The sequence below is a fragment of the Nycticebus coucang genome, chromosome 12 (assembly GCF_027406575.1).
Source record: "Nycticebus coucang isolate mNycCou1 chromosome 12, mNycCou1.pri, whole genome shotgun sequence".
NCBI lineage: Eukaryota > Metazoa > Chordata > Mammalia > Primates > Lorisidae > Nycticebus > Nycticebus coucang.
The window spans coordinates 68,908,205-68,934,753 of NC_069791.1; the positions used below are offsets into that span (position 1 = coordinate 68,908,205).

At 46.8% G+C, this 26,549-nt stretch overlaps 1 protein-coding gene across 2 annotated transcripts in view; it reads right to left on the minus strand.

The window, feature by feature from the left end:
- Positions 1–2,027: 2,027 nt before the first annotated feature.
- The window catches only part of TMEM130 (transmembrane protein 130), a 30,993-nt gene continuing 6,471 nt past the window's right edge, over positions 2,028–26,549 (minus strand). Inside the window, exons 2-8 of one of the 2 annotated variants that reach the window (XM_053554848.1) lie at positions 25,084–25,389; positions 22,962–23,121; positions 8,347–8,513; positions 7,566–7,650; positions 5,909–6,111; positions 3,764–3,876; positions 2,028–3,373 (exon numbers count right to left, since the gene is read on the minus strand). In XM_053554848.1, the coding sequence (XP_053410823.1) occupies positions 3,221–3,373; positions 3,764–3,876; positions 5,909–6,111; positions 7,566–7,650; positions 8,347–8,513; positions 22,962–23,121; positions 25,084–25,389 (1,187 nt within the window). In that variant the 3' untranslated portion in view covers positions 2,028–3,220. Of the gene's footprint in view, positions 3,410–3,763; positions 3,877–5,908; positions 6,112–7,565; positions 7,651–8,346; positions 8,514–22,961; positions 23,122–25,083; positions 25,390–26,549 lie in introns of both variants that reach the window. The other variant, XM_053554847.1, reaches the window with a different exon arrangement.

Sequence of the window (26,549 nt, forward strand, 5' to 3'; positions counted from 1 at the left end):
CAGGGAGTGATTCTGGAATGACACCTGGCCTTTGTCTACTAAGAACACTTAAACACTCAAGGTGAGAGCATCCCCCCATCCATTTCTTAGAGATTTCATTTGATCTTCTAACCAGTTATCCAAGGCCACAAAGGTCCCCTGTAACACCTTGGTTCCTTCCTGTCCCAACCCCCAATGCAGCTGACCCTTGCCCCCTAAACAACTTTGCTAATTAAAAGTGGCATAGAAGGCTGGGCATGATGACTCGTGACTGTAATCTTAGCACTCTGGGAGGCCTAGGCTGATGGATTGCTTTAGCTCCAGGAGTTCAAGACTAGCTTGAGCAGGATAAGAACCAGTCTCTACTAAAAAATAGAAAAATTAGCCAGGTGTTGTGGCATACGCCTATAGTCCCAGATACTCAAGAGTCTGAGGCAAAAGGATTGCTTGAGCCCATGAATTTGAGGTTGTGAGCTCTGATGCCACAGCATGCTACCCAGGGCAACAGAGTGAGATGCTATCTCAAAAACAAAAACAAAAACAGGGCCTGGTGCAGTGGCTCATGCCTGTAATCCTAGCACTCTGGGAGGCCGAGGCAGGTAGATACTTTGAGCTCACTGGTTCGAGACTAGCCTGAGGAAAAAAATCAAGACCCTGTCTCTACTAAAAATCGAAAAACTGAGGCAACTGGATCACTTGAGCCCAAGAGTTGGAGGTTGATGTGAGCTATGATGCCACGGCACTCTACCCAGGGCAACAGTTTGACACTCTGTCTCAAAAAAGAAAACAAAAACAAAACAGAAGTAACCCTCAGTACCTCACAATGTGAGTGCATTTGGAGATAGGGTTTTTGAAGAGGTGGTTAAGGTCAAACGAGGTCTTATGGTTGTGTTCATATAGGATCAGTGTTCCTATAAGAAAAGAGACACCAGAGATCCACACGCACCAAGAAAAGACCAAATTAGGACACTGAGGAAGCAGCATCTGCAAGACAAGAACAGCCTCAGGAGAAACTAAGCCAGTTACACTTTGATCTTAGTCTTGAAGCCTCCAAAGTTGTGGGAAAATAAATTGCTGTTGTTTAAGCCCCCAAGCCTGTGGCATTTCGTTATGGCAGTCCATGCAGACTAACACAGGAACAGGAGGAGGTGAGACAGAGGCAGGGGCTTTATGATGAAGTCACCAGCATTTATGGCCCTGACATATAGAAAAGAAGTTGTAGGATCACACCTGTAATCCCAGCATCCTGAGAGGTCAAGGCTGGGCGTGGTGGCTCACACCTATAATCTTACCACTCTGGGAGGCTGAGGTGGGTGGATTGTCTGAGCTGAGGAGTTCAAGACCAGACTGAGCAAACAGTGAGACCACATCTCTAAAAAATAGCTGGGCATCAGCTACTTGGGAGGCTGAGGCAGGAGGATCACTTAAGCCCAAGAGTCTGAAGCTGCTGTGAGCTGTGATGCCACGGCACTCTACCCAGGGTGACTCTGTCTCAAAAAAAAAAAAATAGCTGGGCATTGTGGCAGGCACCTGTAGTTCTACCTACTTGGGAGGCTGAGGTAAGAGGATCATGTAAGCCCAGGAATTTGAGGTTGTTATGAGCTACAATGATCTCACAACATCTACCCAGGGTGACAGATTGAGACTCTGTCTCAAAAAAAAAAAAAGAAAAAAATGATGAACCAAAATAATAAAGTTCCTAACCATGCATCAGAACCCTCGAGGGCTTGTGAAAACAGGTAGCTTCCCCCTCCCTAGGTGCTGATTCAGATATGGAAGGGGGGCATGGGCCTGCATTTCCAACAAGCTGCCTGAGTGTGACCTCTCTCACTCTGGAGCCCACCAGGGTCTCAAACTAGGCTTCATGTCTGATTCACTTGGGGACAACCAGATCTACCTCCAGGGACCCTAATCAGCTCCCTCCAGTCCCCTTCACCATAGAACACAAAGAAGGTGTCCTACCACATCCAAGAACTGCTCTTGCTGCCTGTAAGGCCCAAACATCCATATGCAAGAAAAGAGACTCTGGCCACACCAGTGGTCTATGCTTGGCTATATTAAGAGCACACAGCTTTATTCAGCAATAATGGCAGTATTTCACAAGAATGAGCCGCACAACAGTGTGAATGTTGCTTTCAGCACAAAGTCTGGGAGCGAATAGTTACAGCAACAGAGCCCTGACCCCATGGTCCTTCCCTCCCCTCCCTGGCAGGCTCAGGCTGCTTCTGGCACACTGGATGTGTGCACCCAGGCCTCAGCCTGGCCCCTTTGGTGCTGTCACCTGCCCTCTCCATGGCCTTTGCCTCTACCAAGCCACTGGGCTGTGGGGAGGGCTCAGGCCAGGTCTCCTAGCCGGCTCTGTCATCCCACTTCATCTTTCCCCAAGCCACCTGGGAGCAGCTGGGTGGCAAGAACTCCCCCACACACAGGGACCCAAATCTCCTAGTGGGTCCCAACTCCACCTCTTCTTTGGCCGCAAGGCGTTTTCCTCAGTGAAAGTTTACCATGAGGGTTTCTGAGTCCTGCCCCCTTCTGGCCCCAAGCAAGTAGGCAGGGGACAGGGTGGCCTTATAAAATGAAAGCAGGAGCTACAGGAAAACACACAAAGGGAAGGCCGGGCCTAAGACCTGTTGGGGCTGAGTGGAGAAGGTCAGATTTGGTTTTCATCCTAATTCAGGGTGCATCCCAGCAAATGACTTAACAGGTAACAGAGCAAACTGTCTGAGATGCCCGTGTGACACGTGTGTATCCCTGAGTGTACACACTCGTCTATGATCATGCCCATCTGTGCATGTGACCCTCAGTATTTATCCGTAACCATGGATGGCCTTCTTCCAACTCTCTGGCATAGGCAGGGCTGCCCAGCAGAGGGAATTGCAAACCCCCAACAGACAGCAGATATGCCAGTAATGAGAGGAAAGGTGAAGACCAGCCAGGCCCACCTTGGAGAGAACAGGGAATAAGCCTGGTGTCACAGTCCTGCTCAGAGCCTCTTTAAGGATGGAGGGTGGGGGTGAGAGTGACTGAGAGGTGCTTACTTCGGTGGCTGGACTATAGAGATGGCCAAATGGCTGTGGGTGTGACACAGAGGGGCTTGTGACACTGGATGGACTGTACAGGTGGTCGGCCAACCAGGGCCAACAGCCCCTGGCACATGAATCCTTCCTGGTCAGAGGTGCCCCCACCCTGCCCAAAGCTCTAAGTAGGCAATCACTTAACGCTGAGATGGGGAATGGAGTGCTCACACAGTATAAGTTTTAACAGATTTGTAGAGGGGCGGGAGCAGCCCATGGTTCTCGCGGACAATTTCCAGGTACTCGGATGGAGTCTCCAGCAAGAAGGGCCCACAGCACATCTGGCAGCAGCACCTGACCCCAGAGGGAGGCTCCGGGTTCTTGTCAGACATGGGGGAAAAGTCAAAATCAGCCACCTATGGTGAACAAAACCCCAAGGGTCAATCACCCACCCACTGGGAGCCCTATCAGGTGGCCTTATGAGCTCAGCTTCCAGGCAGCACCGTGCACAATAATACCTTTCTGGTACCACATGTATGCCAAGGACCATCACAGAAGGAGATAAATCATGCAGGATATCAACTTAATAATTTAATTTCTCCTGATCTATGGATACCTCTTGAGCACATCAAACCAAGCCCCAGGGCCTTGCTCTAACATCAAGCCCCCCCACTCCTCCCCAGGCATCCTGGCCTGGTTCCCAAACCCTCTCCAAAGATCCTCCCTAGGAAGGGCCCCGTAGTCCAGCCCCCACTTTTCTGAGCACCCACCTCCACCATGTCCTTCTGCTGAGTTGCATTCCGCAGGGTCATGTACATGATGAAGGCCAGCATCACAGTGATAAGTGTGGCACATGGGAAGGCAAAGACAGCGGGTTGGATGCCTGGGAGTGAGAGAAGTGAAGTCACCAGACTAGGTAGCTAGCTGGTGCTGAAATACTGGTTCTCCAGAGGCAAGCACAATGTGGGAGAAGAGAGTCAACTCTAATCCTCACCAGTGATTTTTATCTTATGCACATGCATCCCAACTAGATAACCCCAATACCCAATAGGTAAGTCCAGGTCTTCACACACACACACACAAAGCAGGGTAAGGGCTTCTCTAAAATACATCCATAAGTTACTTGATAGTAACTTCCAAGAGGGGCAGCTAAATTCCCCACCCCTTGAGTGTGGCTGGACTCAGTGTCCACATCCTACATCAGATGACAGGAGCAATAGTGTATGACTCCCAAATCTAAGTCATAAATGCCATAAAAGACATCACAGTTTCCTCCTCGTTTTCTTGGGTAATGTGCTGTGGGGAAGGGAAGCCATGTTGTGAGGACATCCAAGTAGTGCTGTGACCTCGACTACAGCTTCCTGACCTTTGGCAACTTCAGGTTCACCCACTGAGCCTATTGCTAGGAAGAGGCATGGTATAGTAGAAAGAGCTCAGTGTTTGCAGTGGAGCAATCCTGGGTTCAAGTCTTGGCTCTGACCTGACTACCTAAAGCTAATGCTGACCTGCAAGGTAGCCATGAAGATGTGATGAGGAGGCGCATGGATGTTCCCAGCATGTGGCAGGTGATCAGGAAGTGTGGGTTCCCTCTCACTCTTCCCTCACCATCTGCCATCAGGATCTATTTTGTAAGAAAAGGTAGTGTTGATTACCAGTACTGCTGTCTTTTCTGCAGAATTCAGAAGGGTCTCGGGCACTCAGTGCCCAAGGGGTGCTGAGAACCCAAGGCCCCTGATCATGTGCACAAGATCAGCCAGGGGCCAGAGTGGAGCATGGTGGAGCAGTGACTCAGAGGGAGACTGGGGGGATAGTGGCAGCATCAGATGCACCTACAGGAACAGCCTCAAGGACAGGTGCAGCTGGCAGGGTTTGGCATGAGTGAAGGAGCACATTCCTACCCCAGGGAATAGCACCAGACCAGGAGCCTGAAAGTTGGGTTTGGACTCTAGCTGACATCTAGTCTTGTTGCCTTGCTGTGCCTTAGGTTCCCCTCTTACAGCATAAAAGATGGGGCCAAGTCAGGCATCTGAAAGACCACTCCTTAAGGTCCTGGGATCCCACTTTCTCCTCTGTGTAAGGAAGCACCTTTCTGGGGTCCCGCAGTCCCTCAAGGAAGTGAAGTGTAGAACCTAATGCTGTCATTCGCTCATCCTGTGACTGTAAGCCAGTGGCCATGCCTGATGATGGTTTAGGGAGAAGGGTGGGTTCCTTATTACTGATTCAGTCTGCACTTCAGACTTTCAGAGCAGCTCCTTCTCCTTGGAACACTCACCACAGTTCTGTGAGTTGGGCAGAGTTACTGTTAGGAATGCTGGTTTTAGTGGTGGCAACCACTACGACAGAAGTGAAGGAAGTGAGGCAGTGGGGATGGAGTGGAGGGAGCACTGCAATCATGGTGGCTCATTTTGTGCTGGGGACATGGGTGGTCTCGGGAATATGTAGGAGGCTACACTAACAGAGATGGTGTTGTCCACAGGGTTGGCACTGGGTGGGGGGTGGCATGGGCTTATAGGAATGGGTGGGGGCAGGAGTCACAGAGGTGACTGAGTGGGAATCTGGCTGAGTCCTTAGTAGTGACAATGACAATGCTGGAAGAGTTGTTAGCAGAGTGCACAGTCGTGATGGCAGCTGAGCTGGTTGTTATTGTATAGTGGTGCTGGTTTTGATGGTGGTCTTGGTGAAACTGATGGATGGTGGTTCTGGGGTTGGCAGAGCTGGTTGGTGGTATTAGCAGTTTGCCTACATGGTGGTAGCAGTTGGTGGAGTCAGTAGGGTTACTGATGGTGCTGATGTTGGGGGCTTTGGGTACCTAGGACCTTGGTAGGGCTGGCCGGTAGGAGTGCACCGGTGGCAGTGATAGGGTGAATAGTTTTGTGCTGCACATGAGGTATGGAAGAAGGTGAGGTGTCACTTACTGGAGGGCCACACTTGGATCCTGTGGTATTGATGTGACTTGCTGATGACATTCTCCGCCCGGATGCTAAAGCAATAGTCCCCTGGATCCCTGAAGATGTGGGTCAGGTTGTAAGCTGTACTGGCCACAGACACAGGATGGCATTCCCCTTCCTCCAGCGGGAGGCACTCAGGCTTGAGACGCCAGCACACGGTCAGAGGGGGGCTATAAGAAAATGGAAATAGTTTTTCAGAAATGGCTCAGCAAAGAATGTGAGGACAGACCAAGGCAAAGAAAGGCTGATGGGCACAAGTATCGGTGTCCTTTCTATAAGATACCAAGATGCCACATATTCCAGAGCAGGGAACACAATGGTGCAGAAGAGAGGGCCCCAGACCACAGGTGGATCTCAAGCTAGTGAGACAGAGACACACACAGACTGCTAGCCAGGGGCAGAATGAGTGCTCTGATGGCACATGCCATGTGCTAGGGAAGCACAGGGAAATAATAAGCACATTCTTCATGAGGAAATCAGAGAAGGCTTCCTGGAGGAGGTGGCATTTGAGCAGGCTGTGAAAGGATAAGTAGGCTTTTGATAGATGAGAAGGGGTGAGGGTATTCTGGGCTATCTGCATGCCACAGGTGTGGGCTCAAAAGCCAGAAAATGCAGGTCCATCAGAACCCCAGGTCCTGAATAACCATCTATTCCGACAACCTTAAAGATCAAGACTGCCGCTCTAATGTCTTCCCATTCTCCTTATGCTAAGCTCCTGTCTCCAAAGCCTCTTAAAAGCTTTAGAAACCACCTCCAAGTCCTAAGTTAGCTCATCATCCTCTTTCCTGAACCTTCTTTGCTCACCTTCTGTCTGGCCCATATCCCTCAGATATGTCCCCGTGTGAGGATGAGAGTCCTTTGAAGCCTGGGCCCTAGCCACTGACCTATGCAGCTTTATCCATTTCTGTGGCCCCATGGGGGGTGGGAGACGACCTTGTGGGGAGAACACACTCAGCATCTCCAAGTCTCCACTGAACATTCAGCCTCAGGCCGTTCTTACCAGAGCCTGCACCATACCTCCCCAGCAGGGGTGCTGATTAGAATCCCTTGGGATTATCTGCTTCTATTTCTTGTGGGGTGACTCTCACACCCCCCACTGTACACAGAACCCTTGGAGCAGTGAATAGTTCTGCCTTGACTACTGTTGTCTCTCAGGCTTCTAGAATGGTGCCTGTCCAAAGAAGACTCTCAGCCAATTTCTGCCAGCTGGTCCCAGCTCCCCTGACAGGCCAGAGGGCAAGGCAGGCTCTCAGGAGGCAGGCATTTCAGGGGGCTTTGGAGGACAAGAATGTTTGAACATGTGAGAGGAGTGAAAGGGAGCTCTGGAAGAAGGAACCGTGCAGACAAAGGCTACAGGGCTAGAAAACCAGCCCAAATCACCCATGGGGGGTCCTTAGAGGGGGGAGCCCTCCCGCCTCTGCCTCCATACCCTTGCTACAGACAGCCCATCCTCCCTCCCTGTGGCACTTGAGAATGGGGCTATGCCCACACTTATCCCATGACACAGCCTCAGAACACCCCCTTGCTTGGGGCCCATGAGGGGATGCAGCAGGCAGAAGAGCACCTTTCAGAGTATGTAAGCAGAGCCCACAGGCTCCTACAGTGTACTCTAAGGTCCACTCACCTCCCCAAGAAGTTCAAGGTCACTGTCATCTTTTGGAAGGTCTGAATTAGGGTAGGCCCCAAGACTTGGATGCCTCGAAGAGTTTCTGTAAGGCAGAAAGAGCCCCATTAGACCTAGTGTCTGAGAACTACTGTCACAGGCTCCCAGGCCCAGGGGCTGTGTGACCACCACCCTGTCCTCTCCTCTGTCTTTCTCCCAAGAGAGGGTTGCAGGTCTGTCCAGGGCTCCTTGAGGTCCTGCCTCCCCTGTTCAGCAGCAGGTGCTAGAGCTGGCTTAGTGGGAGGAAGTTAGAAAAGAAAGGCAAAGGGCACCTGTCTCACCCACTGCCACAAAACCAGTATCTGTGCTACTCAGGAAAAATACCACCCCCTTTAGCATGAACCAAGAAATCTTCCACAGCTGCCCAGGCACTCCTTCTTGGCAAAGGCAGGGAGAGACAGGTTTGGGTACATCCTCCCTATGAACTAGACATACGCCATCCACCCCAGTGGGCTTGATGGAAGGCAATGCCACAGGGGAACACAACCAGCAGGACAGGCCAACTCATGGTAGACAACTGGTCACAGGCTCTGTGCTCAAATGCCATTCTGCCATTGAGTGGCCATGTGACCACCATGTCTTTCAAGCAGGGATAATGATAGAGACTGCTCAGAAGACAGGCTGGGCCTCTAGCCTGAGCCACTCTGCTCTGTGTGGCCAGTGACCTCACTCCTCTCACATGTTTATTGAGCTCCCCATGGGGCCCAATGCTCAGCTTTTGTGAGCTCAGCTGGAGACCCACCCTGAAGCTTTAGCGAGGCAGAGAAGTCACCCGTCTTCTGCAAGACACCCTTGGCAGAGTCTGGCTCTGCCTGCTCCCACTCAGCCACCACTTTGAGCTTCACAGTGAAGGTTCCAATGATGGAATAGTTGTAATAGACCACTGAGTCTTCGGTCACCATCTGGGTCCTGTGAAGGGATAGGGAGGAGAAAGAAAGAAGATGTCAGAAGGTCGTTTCCCCTTCTTGTAACTCAGAAATGATTCATATGACTTGTTAGAATCAGGGATGGCTGAACAGTAACACTCCCAGCTACCAATGAGGACTCCTGTCATTGCAGCAGAGCCCCTGGAGCCAGCTGGAACTTAAGGTCAGCAGACCTGTTTCCCAGATAGAAAATGAGGCCCAGGAGAATAAGAAAGGACCCACATCCTTTCCTCTTCTCTCTGTGAGGGACTCTGATGTGGACGAGAGGTTCTGTGCCCTCCAAGGGACAGCTATCAGTCTCATGTTGCACAGAGGCAGCTGGCAGGGTTTTCAGCTGGCAGGGTTTTCACTCTGCAGACTGTCAGAATCAGCCATGGCTTTGATGTACCAACCACCAGATGCCTTCACCAATGCTAGCACCTGGGAAGCTTGGGTCCTGCCGGGCCCCTGTCACCTCTGGAGAACTTGCCAGATTCCTACACTGTGTTTAAGTAAAGTGGCTGCTCGCTGGCTTTTTGCTTCTAAGTTACAGGTAGGAGAACTCTCAGCAATGGGTTCTCTCCATCACCCCACCTCCCAGCCAAGAATCTGGGAGACGCCTTGTGTTATAGATGAGGACATAAGAGGAAGAAGTATGAACTTTGGAGTTTAGACACACCTGGCTTTGAATCTCTGTTCCTGACTTTCTATCTATTTATCTCTAAGCCCTACTTTTCTCATCTATAAAGTAGGGAGAATCGTACTTCCATCACATAATGTGTAAGGTATATGACATCGTGGGTCTTTTTTTTTTTGAGACAGAGTCTCACTATGTCACCCTCCGTAGGGCGCCGTGGCATCGAAGCTCGCAGCAACCTCAAACCCTTGGGCTTAAGTGATTCTCTTGCCTCCACTTCCCAAGTAGCTGGGACTATAGGCACCTGCCACAATGCCCGGCTACTTTGGTTGTTGTTGTAGTTGTCATTGTTGTTTAGCAGGCCCAGGCTGGGTTCGGACCCGCCAGTGAATGTGGCCAGCGCCCTAACCACTGAGCTATGAACGCCGAGCCAGACATCGTGGTTTTTTCCTCCAGCTACCTGAATCATTTTATAAGAAAGTCTAATAATAATCAAAAAAATCTTCATGTTGATTAATCAATACTATTTACATATAAAGTTTATTAAAACTCATATATTATTTTCTCCCATATATATATTCTCCCAGTTTAGGCTTTATCTTTTGATTTACTTCTTTCACATTCATTCTTTTTTTTTCTTTTTTGAGACAGTTTCACTTGTCATCCTTGGTAGAGTTTCGTGGCGTCATAGCTCCAAGAAACCTCAAACTCTTGGGCTCAAGTGGTCCTCTTGTCTTAGCCTCCCAAGTAACTGGGATGACAGGCACCCACCACCGTGCCTGGCTATTTTTACAGAGGGGGGGTCTCCTCTTGCTCAGGCTGGTCTCAAACTCCTGAGTGCAAGCCTTGGCCTCTCAGAGTGCTAGGATTACAGGCATGAGCCACCTCGCCCAGCCTCACGTTCAAATTTTTTATTTGGTGATGCCAATCAAGTTAGTTTTTCCACATTTCTGGTTTATTCTTAGAGATGCTTTCCCCATCATCAATTATCCAGTTGCAGGTGATCATCTACATTTCCATTCAGTGCTGGGTCATTGTGTTTAATTTTTTAATCCATCTGAAGTTGCTTTTCTTAGGCATCAGATTGTTTCTCTGTCAAATAACTGCCCCAGTATCGTTCCTTAAATAATCCATCTTTACTTAAGGCTGGAAATACCACTGTTATCATATACTCAACATAAGTTAGTTTCTGCTTTTTTTCTTTCTCTCTTTTTCTTTTTCTTTTTTGAGACGTTTCAAGCTGTCACCCTGGGTAGAGTCACATGGCGTCATAGCTCACAGCAACCTCCAACTCTTGGGCTCAAGTGATCCTCTTACCTCAGTTTTTCTATTTTTTAGTAGAGCCGGGGTCTCACTTTTTGCTCAGGCTGGTCTCAAACCAGTGAGCTCAAACTATCCACCCGCTTCAGCCTCCCAGAGTGCTAGGATTATAGGTGTCAGCCACCACACCCGGCCAAGTTTCTGCTTTTTCTATTCTATTCTATTAAGCTGCCCATTGTTGCTGTAAAATGCAGCTTTTCAAATACATGCATGAATGCTTTTCAATTCCTTTCCCTACCCCTGTTATAATTCTGCTTTTCTGGTCATTTTTCTTCTTACAATATTGAAAACTCTCTCTTCATTTTCTAAGTCTTTTCAGGGTTCTCAGTGTAGTTTGTGGTTTTATTCACATAGATCCTACAACTTTAGGCTAAGTTTATTATTGGTTTTTAGTATGTTTTATATCTATTACAGAAGATGTTGTTGATTGCTATTATATAGAAAAGCTATGACTATTTTGTAACCAGCCATATTACTAAAATTTCTTCAGTTCTAATACTTTCCAGTTGAATCTCTTATACTTTCCATATAAACAGTACAGTCAACTGTTTACAGATTCCCCAGCCCTCAGTGAGAAAAGGGACCTGTGGTCAAACACTTTTGGGGAATCATTCCATTGAAGTGCTGTGGGGAGCCAGTATTGTCAACTGTTTACATGGAAAGTAAACTTTATTTCATTGGCTAGTCAAGACAAATGTTCAATGCAACAGAAATAGTAAATAAGTCTTTGACTTGGAAGGTAATGCCCAAATAAGCATGGAGACAGTTCCCTCTATCTGTTTAAGATAGATGATCCAGATATTCTTTATTATGATAAAGGCCGTACACACACACAGGGCACAAAAAAATGTATACACTTTTTTTTTTTTTTTATTGTTGGGGATTCATTGAAAAATGTATACACATTTTTAAGAAAGGAAAAACTGTATTAAATTTGTAATACTCGGGGCGGCGCCTGTGGCTCAGTCAGTAAGGCGCCGGCCCCATATACCGAGGGTTGCGGGTTCAAACCTGGCCTCGGCCAAACTGCAACCAAAAAATAGCTGGGCGTTGTGGCAGGCGCCTGTAGTCCCAGCTACTCGGGAGGCTGAGGCAAGAGAATCGCTTAAGCCCAGGAGTTGGAGGTTGCTGTGAGCTGTGTGAGGCCACGGCACTCTACCGAGGGCCATAAAGTGAGACTGTCTCTACAAAAAAAAAAAAAAAAATTTGTAATACTCAATATATACCCATAACAGAAGGTGAACACAAATCACATTTGAGCATCTCTTATAATTGCAGAAGCCAAAGATGATGTGGGTCTTACAAATTTAATACACTTTTTTCCTTAGTACGCTTTTTTCCTTTCTTAAAATGTGTATACATTTTTTGGCACCCTGTGTGTGTGGGTGCATCTGTGTGTGTATAACATTTAATTGGATTAACTTTATGATCTCTATCACATTCCAAAAATCCTGCAGTTATTCCTATTGAAACTTTTCTTGGGTTTGTGCTAAACTTACAGAATACCTGGGGTTGGGCAGGGATGCATATCTTTTTTTTTTTTTTTTTGTGGTTTTTGGCCGGGCTGGGTTTGAACCCGCCACCTCCGGCATATGGGACCAGCGCCCTACTCCTTGAGCCACAGGCGCTGCCTGGATGCATATCTTATAAGCAGGATATAGAGGGTATATTCATTTCTTCAAAATTTTTTTTTTTTTTGTGACAGACTCTCACTCTGTTGCCCAGGCTAGAGTGTTATGGCATCAGCCTAGCCCATAGCAACCTCTCAGGCTCCCAAGTAGCTGGGACTACAGGCAGGAGCCACCATGCCTGGCTAATTTTTCTATTTTTGGTAGAGCTGAGATCTCACTCAGGCTGGTGTCAAACTCCTGAGCTCAAGTGATCTTCCTGCCTCAGCCTCCCAGAGTACTAGGATTATAGGGCTGAGCCACTGTGCCTGGCCCATTTCCTCAAATCTTGGATACTACTCAGAAGCTATGTAGTTTTCTTCACATGAGATCTTGACCATTTCCAGGTTAATCATGTTCTTATGTTAATTTTATAAACTAGTTTTCTTATTATTAGTAGGAATCCCCTCTTTATTTTCTAACTTGTTTTTGCTAGTATATAAGAAAGCTATTGATACTTTCACTACTTTCCCCCACTGCTTCTGTAGGCCTATGTTTTCCAGTATATAGACACAGGTGGCTGGGTTTTTTGAAATTAAAAATAGGTAAAATTTAAGATTTTATTTCTCAGTCTTATTAGCCAAAATGCAAAGGCTCAATGGCCACACATGGTAGAGGGTCAGAGTCACCCAAAGTTCCACTGGACAGAGAGAGTTATTTCTTCAAGTAGGTAATGTTAAGTTTCTTCAACTAAATAATCTTTTCTGCAAATTGTCTGCTTTGTAATATTTATATCTCATTTATCTTTTTGACTTTGTGAACAAGTTAGAACTTCTAGGATAATGTTCGAGGATAGAAATAAAAAGTTGTCTTCTTTTTTTTTTTCTTTTTTTAAGCCGGGGCTGGGTTTGAACCCACCACCTCCAGCATATGGGACCAGCACCCTACTCCTTGAGCCACAGGTGCTGCCCAAAAGTTGTCTTCTTTTATCTTTTTAATTTCTTTTTTTTTTTTTTTTGGTGGGGGAGCATCCTTATCTCATTCCTGCATATAGAACTGGGCTCCCTCTAGCACTTCAATGGAATGATTCCCCAAAAGTGTTTGACCACAGGTCCCTTTTCTCACTGAGGACTAGGGAATCCACACTTTACACTTCACCATTTGGTAGGATGTTAGTTGTTGATTCGAGCAACTTCTTTTTCTAGTTTACTGAGAATTACGTTGAACACCCATGTTTGCTCATTCTAACACTGTGTTGGGGTACTAAAGAGATGATCCTATGATCTTTCTTCTTTAACTTATTAAAATGATGAACCAGGTGGATTTCTTTCTGGTTGGAAATCTCACCCCTCCTGCACCCAGGTGGAATAAAGCCATTTTAATTGCACAAACGGAGATTAAATTGCACTATCCGTTTTCCTTTCATCTTGTGCCTCGGAATAATCTTTCATCTTTGGCTCCATAGCCTTTCATTTGGTGCTGAACCCAGGATGGGGAGAAGCCCCTTTGGGGGGGGCCTAAGTGTACCCCATTGGACACAGCTAAATAGACCCTTCTTCCAGCGAAATGAAAGAAAACAGGAAACCTCTTGACCCTGCCTAAACTTCATCCATCTAATGGTGAGCATTTTCTGTCTAAAACTCCTTTCTAAACTTTCTTTAACTTCTCTTGCCGTCATCTACTCTTAACTTCCTCTTTCCCTCTCCCCCCCATCTCTGGATCTCTTACTTCCTTCTCTTCCATTTTTTTTCTGCTGGTTTCACACATAGAGGCCTTGCTTCCCTGATCTCAGCCCCAGCCACTCCAGCAAGCCAGGCTCACCCGTCTGTCCAGTGCCTTGTGTTTGGGGATGCCCTCTTATAGACCTGGGCTCTGCTGGTTCCCCAGCCTCACCCCTCTGGTACCCTACTGTGAGCCTAGACCCCTCCAGCTGGTTAAGTTCAGGTGTGGAGGCCAGGCCCTCTTTTGACCAAAGTCGTACAGGGAGAGTCCAGGTAATCTCCCAACACCAGCCTTGATGAGCCAGGCTCATCCACTGCCATACTGTGGGCTGGACCATTTTCAGTAGTTCCTTGAGCCAGGATCACCTGTCCAGCCTGGATCACCCCTTTTTCCGGCCGGTCTGACTTTCTTCTTCCTCCTACATTCTCCTTTTTTTTTTTTTTTTTGTAGAGACAGAGTCTCACTTTATGGCCCTCCGTAGAGTGCCGTGGCCTCACACAGCTCACAGCAACCTCCAACTCCTGGGCTTAAGCGATTCTCTTGCCTCAGCCTCCCGAGTAGCTGGGACTACAGGCGCCAGCCACAACGCCCAGCTATTTTTTGGTTGCAGTTTGACCGGGGCCGGGTTTGAACCCGCCACCCTCGGTATATGGGGCCGGCGCCCTACCGACTGAGCCACAGGTGCCGCCCCTACATTCTCCTTTTAATTTCATTTCTTTTCTTACCTCCAGTTTTCAATATGGGCACTGCTCAGTCACAGATTTCCCCTTGCTCACCGCTAAGCTGCCTTTTACCTCCTGAGTAATGGATTTCCCCTTCTTCACCTCTGAACTGTCTTTTGACTAATCTCAAGCCTCTAAAGCTCTATCCTGACCTCAAACCAAAACATCTCATTTTTTTCAGTAATTCTGCTTGGGCTATGTACAAGCTTAACAGTGGCTTGCAGTGGCCTCAACATGGCACCTTCAATCTCTCAATTCTCACTGGTCTCAATAATTACTGTCAAAAATTAGGCAAATGGTCAGAGATCCCTTATATCCAGGCATTTCTCATACTCGGAAACATTCCTTCCCTGTGTTCATCCTGTGAATCCTCTCAGGTTGTCCTGGCACGGGTAGCACCAGCTTCTCCTGACACCATCCCATAGCCCCTACTCTCCTCTCCACCACCCACCTTCTACAATCCCTCTATTATTTCGATCAGAACACCCAGAAAGTTTCTCTGTGTGGGATACCTCTTCTTCGTCTATAACCTACTACCAGCCATCCATTCTCATTGCCCTCCAATCCCCATGTCCATATCTTTCCCTTCAACAATACCCTATCCCCCCTCTCTCCACTGCCTCCCACCCACCATCTGCCACAGGTGGTAGAAAAAAAATGGTAGAATTTCCCCCACAGCCCTCAGACTTCTCAGCAAGATCTCATTGATCTGGCCTTCAAAGTGTGGCAGAGCCTCTCAGAGCTCCAATAACAGCTTCTGCCATTAAGCAAAACCTGGCTATTTCTTAAAACTCAGCGAGGCATTCTGGAAAAAAAAAATAAAATCTTCCTCAAGACTGTGCTTTAAGCACAGCAAACTAGGCTTCTTGGCAAAGTAACGCCTCAAATTCAACCCCCTCCCAAACCATGTTCAGCCCGCAGAGGTCTGGCTGCCCAGGTCTTTCTGAAGATCCAGTGCAGACACTCTCAGAACATGGCTGAAGTCCCCTCCTGAGCTTCACTGCAAGATTGATGACCCACTGGGAAAATCAGAATGCCTCCTGGACACTGTCCTGGAAAACTGAACTCTAGGTATTTTTACTTATAGAAGATAAGCCAATCTTTTCTCTTTTCTAACAAACATGGGAGCAGCTCCATCCACTCCGCTACCTTGTAAAAAAATCCTCTAAAAATGGGTAGGGATCTCGATAATGGGTATTTATGTCCTCTCAGGACTGCTGGAGGCCCTGGAAACTCCAACTGGTTCCTGAGTCTCACTGTCCATCTTCCTCTTTGGTTATTGTCTGATAAGATCACTAATTATGATTTTTTTCTCATTCTCAGTTTCAAACCAGTAACCCTCCACCTCCTATCTTGATTTATTAACAGTCACCTGAAAACAACTCCTCCTATCCTCGCCTTACTGGATAATCTTACCCCATTCTCCTACCCCTCCCATTCTCTTACAGGCATCCCACACAGCCTCTCTCCACGCAGGAAATAGTCATGGAGATATCATACCCATCATCCTGCCTCCTTATAATAAACAAAAAAGCCTGGGATGATAGAGTCAAACCCCACCCAAATAGGGTGGACCTGCCTAAAAGAATCAACTTCCTGGGCGGCGCCTGTGGCTCAGTTGGTAAGGCGCCGGCCCCATATATAGAGGGTGGCAGGTTCAAACCCGGCCCCGGCCAAACTGCAACCAAAAAAAAATAGCGGGGTGTTGTGGCGGGCGCCTGTAGTCCCAGCTACTTGGGAGGCTGAGGCAAGAGAATCACTTAAGCCCAGGAGTTGGAGGTTGCTGTGAGCTGTGTGAGGCCACGGCACTCTACCGAGGGCCATAAAGTGAGACTCTGTCTCTACAAAAGAAAAAAAAAGAATCAACTTCCTACCCTCTCCCACCAGATGTCCCATCTAAGAAAGGTAAATGGATCAACTCCCTACCCTACCCCTACCAGATGTTCCCCACCCTTACAACAAATGTCCAACCCAGGAAAGGGAATGTCCCGACCCCCACCTTCCTGACCTTTAAAACCCCTGTTCCCCATTACCCACTAGTGGATTTCTTCCCGTTTGGAAATACCACCCTATCGGCACCCAGGTGGAATAAACCCATTTTAATTGCACAAAAAAATAAATAAAATGATGAACCAAAGACCAGGCGGGATGGCTCACACCTATAATCCTAGCATTCTGGGAGGCCAAGGCAGGTGGATAGCTGGAGCTCAGGAGTTCAAGACCAGCCTGAACAAGAGCAGGACCCCGTCTCTACTAAAAATATAAAAATTAGCCAGGCATGGTAGTGGGCACCTATATTCAAGGCTACTCGGGTGGCTGTGGCAGAAGATCGCTTGAGCCCAAGAGTTTGAGGTTGCTGTGAGCTGTGATGCCACAGTACTCTACCCAGAGCAACATAGTGAGACTCTGTCGGGGGGGGGGCGGGGGAAGGGGAGAAATTAAAAAAGGAACACAGTTCATTATAGAGAACAAAATAAACATCTGTTTTCATTATGAAAATACAGCTTAGAAAGGTTGCTCTTGGGTTGGACACTTCCAAGAGTCTGGGAACTACTTTTCTGAAGATAAGGGGATTTTGGTGACAATTTAATTTAATTATTTTTTATTTTTTTGAGACAGACTCTCACTTTGTTGCCCTTGGTAGAATACCGTGGCATCATAGCTCACAGCAACCTCAAACTCTTGGGCTTGAGCAATTCTCTTGCCTCAGCTTCCTGAGTAGTTGGGACTACAGACACCCACCACAATGCCCAGCTATTTTTAGAGACAAGGTCTCACTCTGGCTCAGGCTTGTTTTGAACCTGTGAGCTCAGGCAATCCACCCGCCTCAGCCTCCCAGACTGCTAGGATTACAGGCGTGAGCCACTGCACCCGGGCTTTGGTGACAATTTTAGATATGCATGACTCTCACTGGTTGTGGTGTATTATCATTTTAATGAAGTGTTATGGTAAATTTGCTGTTATTCCATCCAAAATCCTCATTGGATCTGAGATTAAAATTTAAATGGCATAGTGCTTTCTTTTCTGAGCTATGTTAATTTTGTAGAATAAATTGAGAAGCTTTCTATCTTGGTCTATGCTCTGGAGGACTTTATATCACAACAGAATTACTGTATCTTTGAAAGCATAAAATAATGTCAGTAAAACCATCTGGTTCAGACCCCTTTCTTAGATATAATTCATTTGCAACATTTTCTACTCACAAGTCAATTCTAATGATTTATGTTTTCCTAGAAAACCATTTAATTCACTTACATTTTTAAATATATCAGCATGTAGTTTTGAATTGTTCAAAGTACTATATTATCTTACAATTTAAAAAAAAATCTTATCATTGTACTTGTAGTGAGTGATAACTACTTTCTCATCTTTTACAGGATTTTTTTATGTGTGAGTATAAACATATATTTTCTTTCAAGAAAATTAGGAAATCGCCAGGAGAAATGGCTCACACTTGTAATCCTAGCACTCTGGGAGGCTGAGACAGGTAGATTGCTTGAGCTCAGGAGTTTGAGACCAACCTGAACAAAAGCAAGACCCCGTCTCATAGCGGGGCATTGTGGTGGGTGCCTGTAATCCCAGCTGCTCGGGATGCTGAGGCAAGGAGGATCACTTGAGCCCAAGAATTTGAGGTTGCTGTGAGCACCACAGCACTCTACCCAGGGCAACAAAGTGAGGCTCTGTCTCTAAAAAAAAAAAAATTGTAATGAATTTCTGGTCTACCCTATCAGAAAAGAAAACTCATACATTCTCTCTTAGGGGATTTTTTCACATTTTAATCTATAGAATGTGAATTTAAAGAAATTTTTATATACAAAAAAGACATTTTGGGGGGTGGCGCCTGTGGCTCAGTGGGTAGGGCACCAGCCCCATATACTGAGGGTGGTGGGTTCAAACCTGGCCCTGGCCAAACTGCAACAAAAAAATAGCCGGGCGTTGTGGCAGGTGCCTGTAGTCCCAGCTACTCGGGAGGCTGAGGCAAGAGAATCACCTAAGCCCAGGAGTTGGAAGTTGCTGTGAGCTGTGATGCCACAGCACTCCATGGAGAGCAATAAAGTGAGACTCTGTCTCTAAAAAAAAAAAAGATAGTTTTATAAATATGTCATGTAACATTTTATTTCTATACCTAGCTTTTATATATATTACATATACATAAATCTTTATTCAATTAATCAAACTAATTGTGTTATGAAAATCCTCTGTTGTTAGTCTTTTTTTTTTTTTGAGACAGAATCTTATTTTGTCACCCTCGGTTGAGTGCTGTGGCATCATAGCTCATGGCAACCACAAACTCTTGAGCTCAAGTGATTCTCTTGCCTCAGCCTCTCAAGTAGCTGGGACTATAGGCACCCACCACAACATGCGGTTATTTTTAGAGATGAGGTCTTGCTCTTGCTGAGGCTGGTCTCAAACTCCTGAGCTCAAGCACTCTACCTGCCTCAGCCTCCCAGAGTGCTAGGATTACAGGTGTGAGCCACCTCACCTGGCCTATTGTTAGTCTTCTTTAAAATATCAAAGTCTGAAACATTAAAAACTCCTATGACAAGTGTTTTTCTTTTTTCCCATCTTTCCAGGTAATTTTCCTAACAGGACCTTCTTTATATATTTTGATGCTCTAATATTCCAAAGGTGCAGGTCTATAATATCTTCCCTATAAATTTACCTTTTACATCCAAAGAAACTCTTTCTGTTGTTGTTATTGAGATAGTGTCATCCTGTGCCTGAGCAGAGTGCAGTGGTGTCATCATAGCTCACTACAACCTCAGACTCAGGCTGCGGGCATATTATTGCCTTAGCCTCTGGAGTTGCTGGGATTACAGGTGCACGCCATGAAGCCGGACTGGGTTTTTTTATTTTCTGTGTAGTTGGAGTCTCATTCTTGCTCAGACAAGTCTCAAACTCCTGAGCTCAAGCAATCCTCCTGCAGGGGTGAGCCACTGGGACTAGACAAAGGAACTCTTTTTGTTCTTTTTAATACTTTTCATTTCAAATTCTACTCTTCTGATGTGAATATTGCTACCATTGCTTTATTTTTGCTTTCTATTTTACATTTACAAGCAAATACATGCATATGTGTATATGCTCATATTTGTTCTCCCTTCCACAGAGGTTTTTATTTATTTATTTATTTTTATTTTTTTGAGACAGAGTCTCACTAGGTTGCCCTCAGCAGAGTGCTGTGGTGTCACAGCTCACAGCTCACAGCAATCTCAGACTCTTGAGCTTAAGCGATTCTCTTGACTCACCCTCCTAAGAAGCTGGGACGACAGGCACTCACCACAATGCCTGGCTATTTTTTTCTTGTTGTTGCAGTTGTCATTGTTGTTTAGCGGGCCTGGGTTGGGTTCAAAACCACCAGCCTTGGTGTATGTGGCTGACACCGTAACCACTGTGCTACAGGTGCTGAGCAAACACAGAGGTTTTTAAAGCAAGACAAAATTCCTAGTCTAGAGCAGCCAGTGGTTGTTTTCATCTCTTGTCTAGGTTTGTTTGTGTTTGTTTATTTATTTGAGACAGAGTTTCACTCCATTGCCCTGGGTAGAGTGCTGCGACATCACAGCTCGTAGCAACCCCAAACTCTTGGGCTCAGGTGATCCTCTTGCTTCAGCCTCCCAAGTAAAGTAGCTGGGACTATAGATGCCCACCACCACGCCAAACCAATTTTTATATTTTTAGTAGAGATGGATGGGGCCTTGCTCAGGCTAGTCTCAAACTCCTGAGTTCAGACAATCTACCCACCCAGAGTGCTATGATTACAAGCAAGAGCTACCACACCTAGCCTCTTATCTAGGTTTTGAAAACCTACTCTGCAAAATAAGAAATTGAGAAACATGCCTGCTTTTCTGCCATTCTATATAAAGAAGAAAACAGATACAAAAGGGTATCCCAGGAGACAAATAGTAAAATCATTTTTTTTCGATTCACATGGCACAGAAAATGTGCCTATTATTAAAGTGACTGGTTAAGCTATTGAGGTATTTAAATAATAAACAAAAAGAATATATTTGCATTTAGAAGAGAGGATCCCCTGCTTAACAATATGTGTGGAGAACAGGCTGTGAGGCAGCAGGGCCTCAGCAGCTTGGGAGACGTCCAGGGGCGACCCCCTCCCACATACTTATCCTCCTTCTCAGAGAACAACATATTTTCTTTGAAGCTTCAATCTTTAATTACAGAAGAAAAACATGTTTTCCTTAAGATTTTCGCTTTTAACTTTACAGCTGCATTTCAAAGTAGTCACGTACATTTTCCAGCTAATCTTGTAGATATGTAGCTTGCACATATTTTAGAGGTCACACAGTAGTAACAGATTATGTTCACTTGGGAATTTGTGCCTGTTTCTCTTATCATGATTAAGTTGAAAATGTGTCTTCCTTCCTTGAGAACCAACTCTGTACTGCCTCTATAAAGTTGTTTGAGCATTTGAGCCCTGGTGATAGCAGAAACTATCCCAGTCCTCCCAATCCCATTTTTCTTTCTTTCTTTTTTTTTTTTTTTTTGAGACAGAGTCTCACTTTGTTGCCTTCAGTAGAGTGCCAGGCATCACAGCTCACAGCAACCTCAAACTCTTGGGCTCAAGTGATCCTCTTGCCTCAGCCTCTCAAATGGCTGGGACTACGAGTGCCTGCCACAACGCCTGGACATTTTCAGAGATGAGATCTTGCTCTGGCTCAAGCTGGTCTCCAACTTGTGAGCTCAAGCAATCCACCCACCTTGGCCTCCCAGAGGGCTAGGATTACAGGCATGAGCCACTGTGCCTGGGCTGCATCTTTGTTTCTTGTGTGCTCTTTCTCAATCCCCACCATTCCCCCTCTGGCCCAGTCATTCTCACGCAGGTTCTTGAAAAATATGGAAGATTATGCTGCTCACCATGGGGTTACGGTAAGAGTCAGCAAACTACCACCCATGGAACAAATCCGGGCCATCATCTGTTTTTTTGTTTTTTTTTTTTTGTAGAGACAGAGTCTCACTGTACTGCCCTCGGGTAGAGTGCCATGGCGTCACACGGCTCACAGCAACCTCTAACTCTTGGGCTTACGCAATTCTCTTGCCTCAGCCTCCCAAGCAGCTGGGACTACAGATGCCCGCCACAACGCCCGGCTATTTTTTGTTACAGTTTGGCGGGGGCTGGGTTTGAACCCGCCACCCTCGGCATATGGGGCCGGCGCCCTACTCACTGAGCCACAGGCGCCGCCCTCATCATCTGTTTTTATAAATAAAGTTTTATTGGAACACAGCTATGCTTGTTTATTTACATATTGTTTATGGCTGCTTTCACACTCCAATGGGAGAGCTTAGTAGTTGTGACAGAGACCATATGGCTCCTCAGGCCTAAAATACTGACCATCTGGGCCTCTAAAGAAACATTTACAGACCCATAGGCTGTAACACTGGAATAGGACACCAAGGGATTTCCTGACGTCCACGGTGGAAAGGCAGAGGGCATGGTGGTTGGAACATGGACTTTCTAGCTGGAAGCTCTATTTCTGAAGTCAATTCTTCTCTGACCTGTGAGTTAGATGTTATTATTCCCATTTTTCAGTCAAGGATAACAACACCTAAGGACTCACCCGTTCCGTACTTCTACTTCCTTACCTGTAATGTGAATGTAACAGTAACTACCTCTCAGGGTGACTGTGAGGACTACACAAAGTCATGCGTGTGGAACCCAGACAGAGGAAGTGCTCTCTGCTGTGGGGTGGGGAGGGGGCATCTCTGAAAGGAGAAGAGACATTCTTCTCTCCCTAAAGCCAGGGCAAGAGGGGCTGGTCCAACAGGCCTCTCTAAATTCTTTCCTGCTCCATTTCATATTTTTCTGCCTTCCAAATCTTGACCTTTTCTTAAGACCAACCTATTTATCAGCCCTCCAGAGAGCACAGCGGATCCCTAGAACCCCAAAACAGGTTTTCCAAGCTCACCAAAACCTCAGTATCTTTACAATAACTCCTCACTCTCTGTAGGGGTCTGGGGGGAACCGGTGAGAGTGAGGGGTTTGCACCACAGATAGCAGCATCCTCCCACAAATTCCAGATATCTATCCATCATCTGCCTGGGCTCAGTGTCCAATCCCCTCTTCCCAACCCACTTCCTCCAGACTGGCTTGTTTAGAAAGAGGAGTAAAGAGAAATGAAGCCAAAGTACCTGGGTTCTGCCCCCATCTGCCATCACTGGCTGGGTGCCCTTTAAAGTCAAATGGGGAGAAATCCTACCTACCTACCTGACCTTCCTTGAAGGGCTGATTTGGGCACTGACAGCCTCCTCTGCTAGGCTGTGTTCTCCAGTGACTGCTTCCCCAGGCCTGGCAGGCAGCAGGTGCTCAAGGAATGTTTGAAGGGAGAGCAAGCAGAGAAAGGTGGGGGGAACACAGTGCTCTGCACAGTGCGTGGGACTAGGATGATAGGGCCTGGTAGGGGCTTTGGAGAGTGTAGGGGGTAAGGACATACCCATCTCCGAAGTCCCAGCTATAGAGGAATGAGGCGGTCTTGAAGAAGTTGCTTGGGTCGTGGAGGAGGAAAGAGACTTTAAGGATAGTCTTGGTGAGGTAGGAGCTGGGCCAGGGCAGGGAGGTATTCTGGGTGACCACAAGGTTCCCCACGAGGAACTCTGGAACAAACACAGGTAAGAGTGACCTCACTGGCAGCTGACAAATACACCACTCCCCCACCCAGACCTTTGGTTATTGGAGCTACGTGGGGCGAGAGGGGTGAGATGACCCTGAAGATCCCTGAACACAGAAGTATCCGGGTTGTCCCCTGCTGCATGGACACCAGGGGGCTCACAAGGTGTGTTATGTGCACAGCTCTCACTCCTGCCCCTCTCACCAGGATCCCACACTTTCTGGCACAAAAGATGTACAGGACCAGAAGGAAACACATGGGCTTAGAAAGGAACTTTGGGGGCTCAGTGCCCGTAGCACAGTGGTTATGGAGCCAGCCACATACACCGAGGGTGACAGGTTCAAACCCGACCCAGGCCAGCTAAACCACCACAACAAAAAAATAGCCGGGTGTGTGGCGGGCGCCTGTAGTCCCAGCTACTCGGGAGGCTGAGGCAAGAGAAAAACTTAAGCCCCAGAGTTTGGGGTTGCTGTGAGCTGTGATGCCCTGGCACTCTACCCAGGGCAACATAGTGAGACTCTGTCTCAAAAAAAAGAAAAAAGAAAGGAACTTTGTGAAAATATTTTAAAATGTCAGATGAGTCTAGAAAAAAAGAGTAGTTCTACTGGTTGCATCTCCACACCTAGTGTGCCGGACTAGGTCAGGCCGCTGTCCTGTGTTTCCTTCTCTAAAAATAAAAATAAAATAAAATGCTGATTTTTTTCCATCACAAAAGCAGAAAGCAAGACAGATGTGCTTAGTAAAGCTCATTTGGAAAACATTCAGATGTGGAATAAAAAGAAGCTACTGGTCATTCAAACACTACCCCTGTGGACATTTCAAGGTACTGCCAAGTGTGTTTATTTAACACATATACACATTAAACACAGTTCGTCCAGGTTAGATAGCTCTGTGCTTTGCTTTTTTTATATATGGAATTTTATAAGCATGAGTATTCACCCATGCATTACAAACTCATTGCAAGCATCACCGCTAATGGCTGATTAGATTATTTCATTACCTTTAACCAGTCCCCTACTGGGTGCACACCTAGCTTGTGTGTATTTTCTTTTGCTATTATTATACAAACGCCAGTGTGATGAGCGTATTAGTACATAAAGCATTATCCAAATAGAGATTTACTTCCTAAAGATAAATTCTTTATTAGAGTATGAGCTCCAGAAGGGCAAGAGAGCAGGACACTTTTGGAATAAGACAGAGAATGAGAAAGAGAGAAAGGGGCGGTGCCTGTGGCTCAAAGGGTAGGGCGCCAGCCCCATATGCCCGAGCTTGCAGGTTCAAACCCAGCCCTGGCCAAAAAAAAAAAAAAAAATGAATAGAGAAAGAGAGAAAGTACGTGAGAGAGGTGGTGCCTGTAGCTCAAGGAGCTAAGGCGCCAGCCACATACACCAGAGCTGGCGGGTTCAAAGCTGGCCTGGGCCTGTCAAACAATGACAACTACAACCAAAAAAGTAGCCGGGTGTTGTGGCGGGCGCCTGTAGTCCCAGCTACTAGGGAGGCAGAGGCAAGAGAACGGCTTAAGCCCAGGAGTTTGAGGTTGCTGTGAGCTGTGATGCCACAGCACCCTACCAAGGGCGATAGCTTGAAGCTCCGTCTGAAAAAAGAAAAAGAAAAGAAAGTGAGTGAGAGACGGGGTGCAGGGTAGGGGAGAGGGAAGAAAGAACCAGTGAATGAATGACAGGGTCAAAGACTTAAATAATCTATAACCATCAATACCTATTGGCCTGCAGCTCTTCAAAGCCCCACTAGCAAGTGTGCTTTAAGCATTCAATTCAGCACAATTCCTGCCAGAATAGGCATTACCATTTTCTGATCCCTTTAACTTGCCCAACAAGAGAGAAGGAACCCCTGGACCTAATTTGCATTTACATGATTCCTAGTAAGGCTGGTATGCAGTTCTCTGCACCAGGGTTTTGGTGGTGAAATAGTAAACAGGGAGACTCCTCACCTGTGATAGGGAGGATCACAGAGCCCCTGGCCACAGGCTGGCACATCCAGCAGTCAGCAGCAGTCACCCAGACGGAGACCGGGAAGTCCCCGGGCATGCTGCTGACCACATGGATGGTCGAGCTGAGATCCTTCTCCGTCTTGCTAGTGAGCCTCAACGGGGTGTGGATCCAGTGGAAGTGGTAGAGGTGGGTATCACCACGTAGGGCCAGGCTGCCGTTCTCCTTGGCTACCAGGCTAGCCGAGATGGTTACCTCTGCAGCCGTGGTGGTGGGGCCATCAGTGGTGATATTGAGTTCATACGGTCCTAGGAGCCCAGAGACAAAGACTGTGTTTCAGCAAGGAATCCCCACTGTCACCTCTGGGCTGGTGTCTGTTACTCTGTTTTACAGGTAGAGAAACTGAGACACTAAGCACATTGCCCAAGGGTGGCTCAGCTAATCCATTTTTAAACTGGAATTCAAACCCAGGCCCAATTGACTCCAAATCATAGACTCTTTACAATGTCCCCAAATTAATATTTTTCTTTTCATAGCAGCTAAGCATGGCCTTACAGAGCATGTGGATGGCTGGGGCCTGGCCTGACCAGGCTGCAACCTTAGCCAAATTTATAAAGTGAGAGGTTCCAGATTTGTAGCCATTGACCACACGTGGTAATGTAAGTTTCAATTAAAATGAAATAAAATCTAAAACCCAGTTTCTCAGGTCACACCAGCTGCATTTTAAGTGTTCAACAGCCCCATGTGTCTGGTGGCCACCATACTGGACAGCAGAAAGTTCTACTGCACAGGACTATGTGAGGGTACCTCAGAATTATTGGCAGGGTCACCCAATATTGGACCTTTGTGATTCCAGCCAGGATTATCCCTGAGGGAATGTGACCTGCTTTACCTGGGATGCAGCTCTTTTTTTCTTTTTTTTAACTTTGCAAAGCATATTTTATTTTAATTATTATTAAGTCATAGCTGTGTAAGGGATGCAGCTCTTACAGGGAACAGGGGAGGAGTCTGACAAGTCACCAGTAGGAAACAGGGCCTTGAGCATAAGGAACACAGGCCAGGTGAGGGGCCTTTAAATAACACCTCACATACACCACATTGAAGGTAAGACTAACTATAAAGTTCTGAAAACAGAGAAAAGTGGAAAATAAAATATTTTATTAAAAATTAAGGGCGCCTGTGGCTCAGCGGGTAGGGCGCCAGCCCCATATGCCGAGGGTGGCGGGTTCAAACCCAGCCCCGGCCAAACTGCAACAAAAAAATAGCCGGGCGTTGTGGTGGGCGCCTGTAGTCCCAGCTACTCGGGAGGCTGAGGCAAGAGAATAGCCTAAGCCCAAGGATTTGGAAGTTGCTGTGAGCTGTGTGACGCCACGGCACTCTACCGAGGGCGATAAGGTGAGACTCTGTCTCTACAAAAAAAAAAATTAAAATAATAGGCAGGGTACCCATAGCACAGTGGTTATAGCAC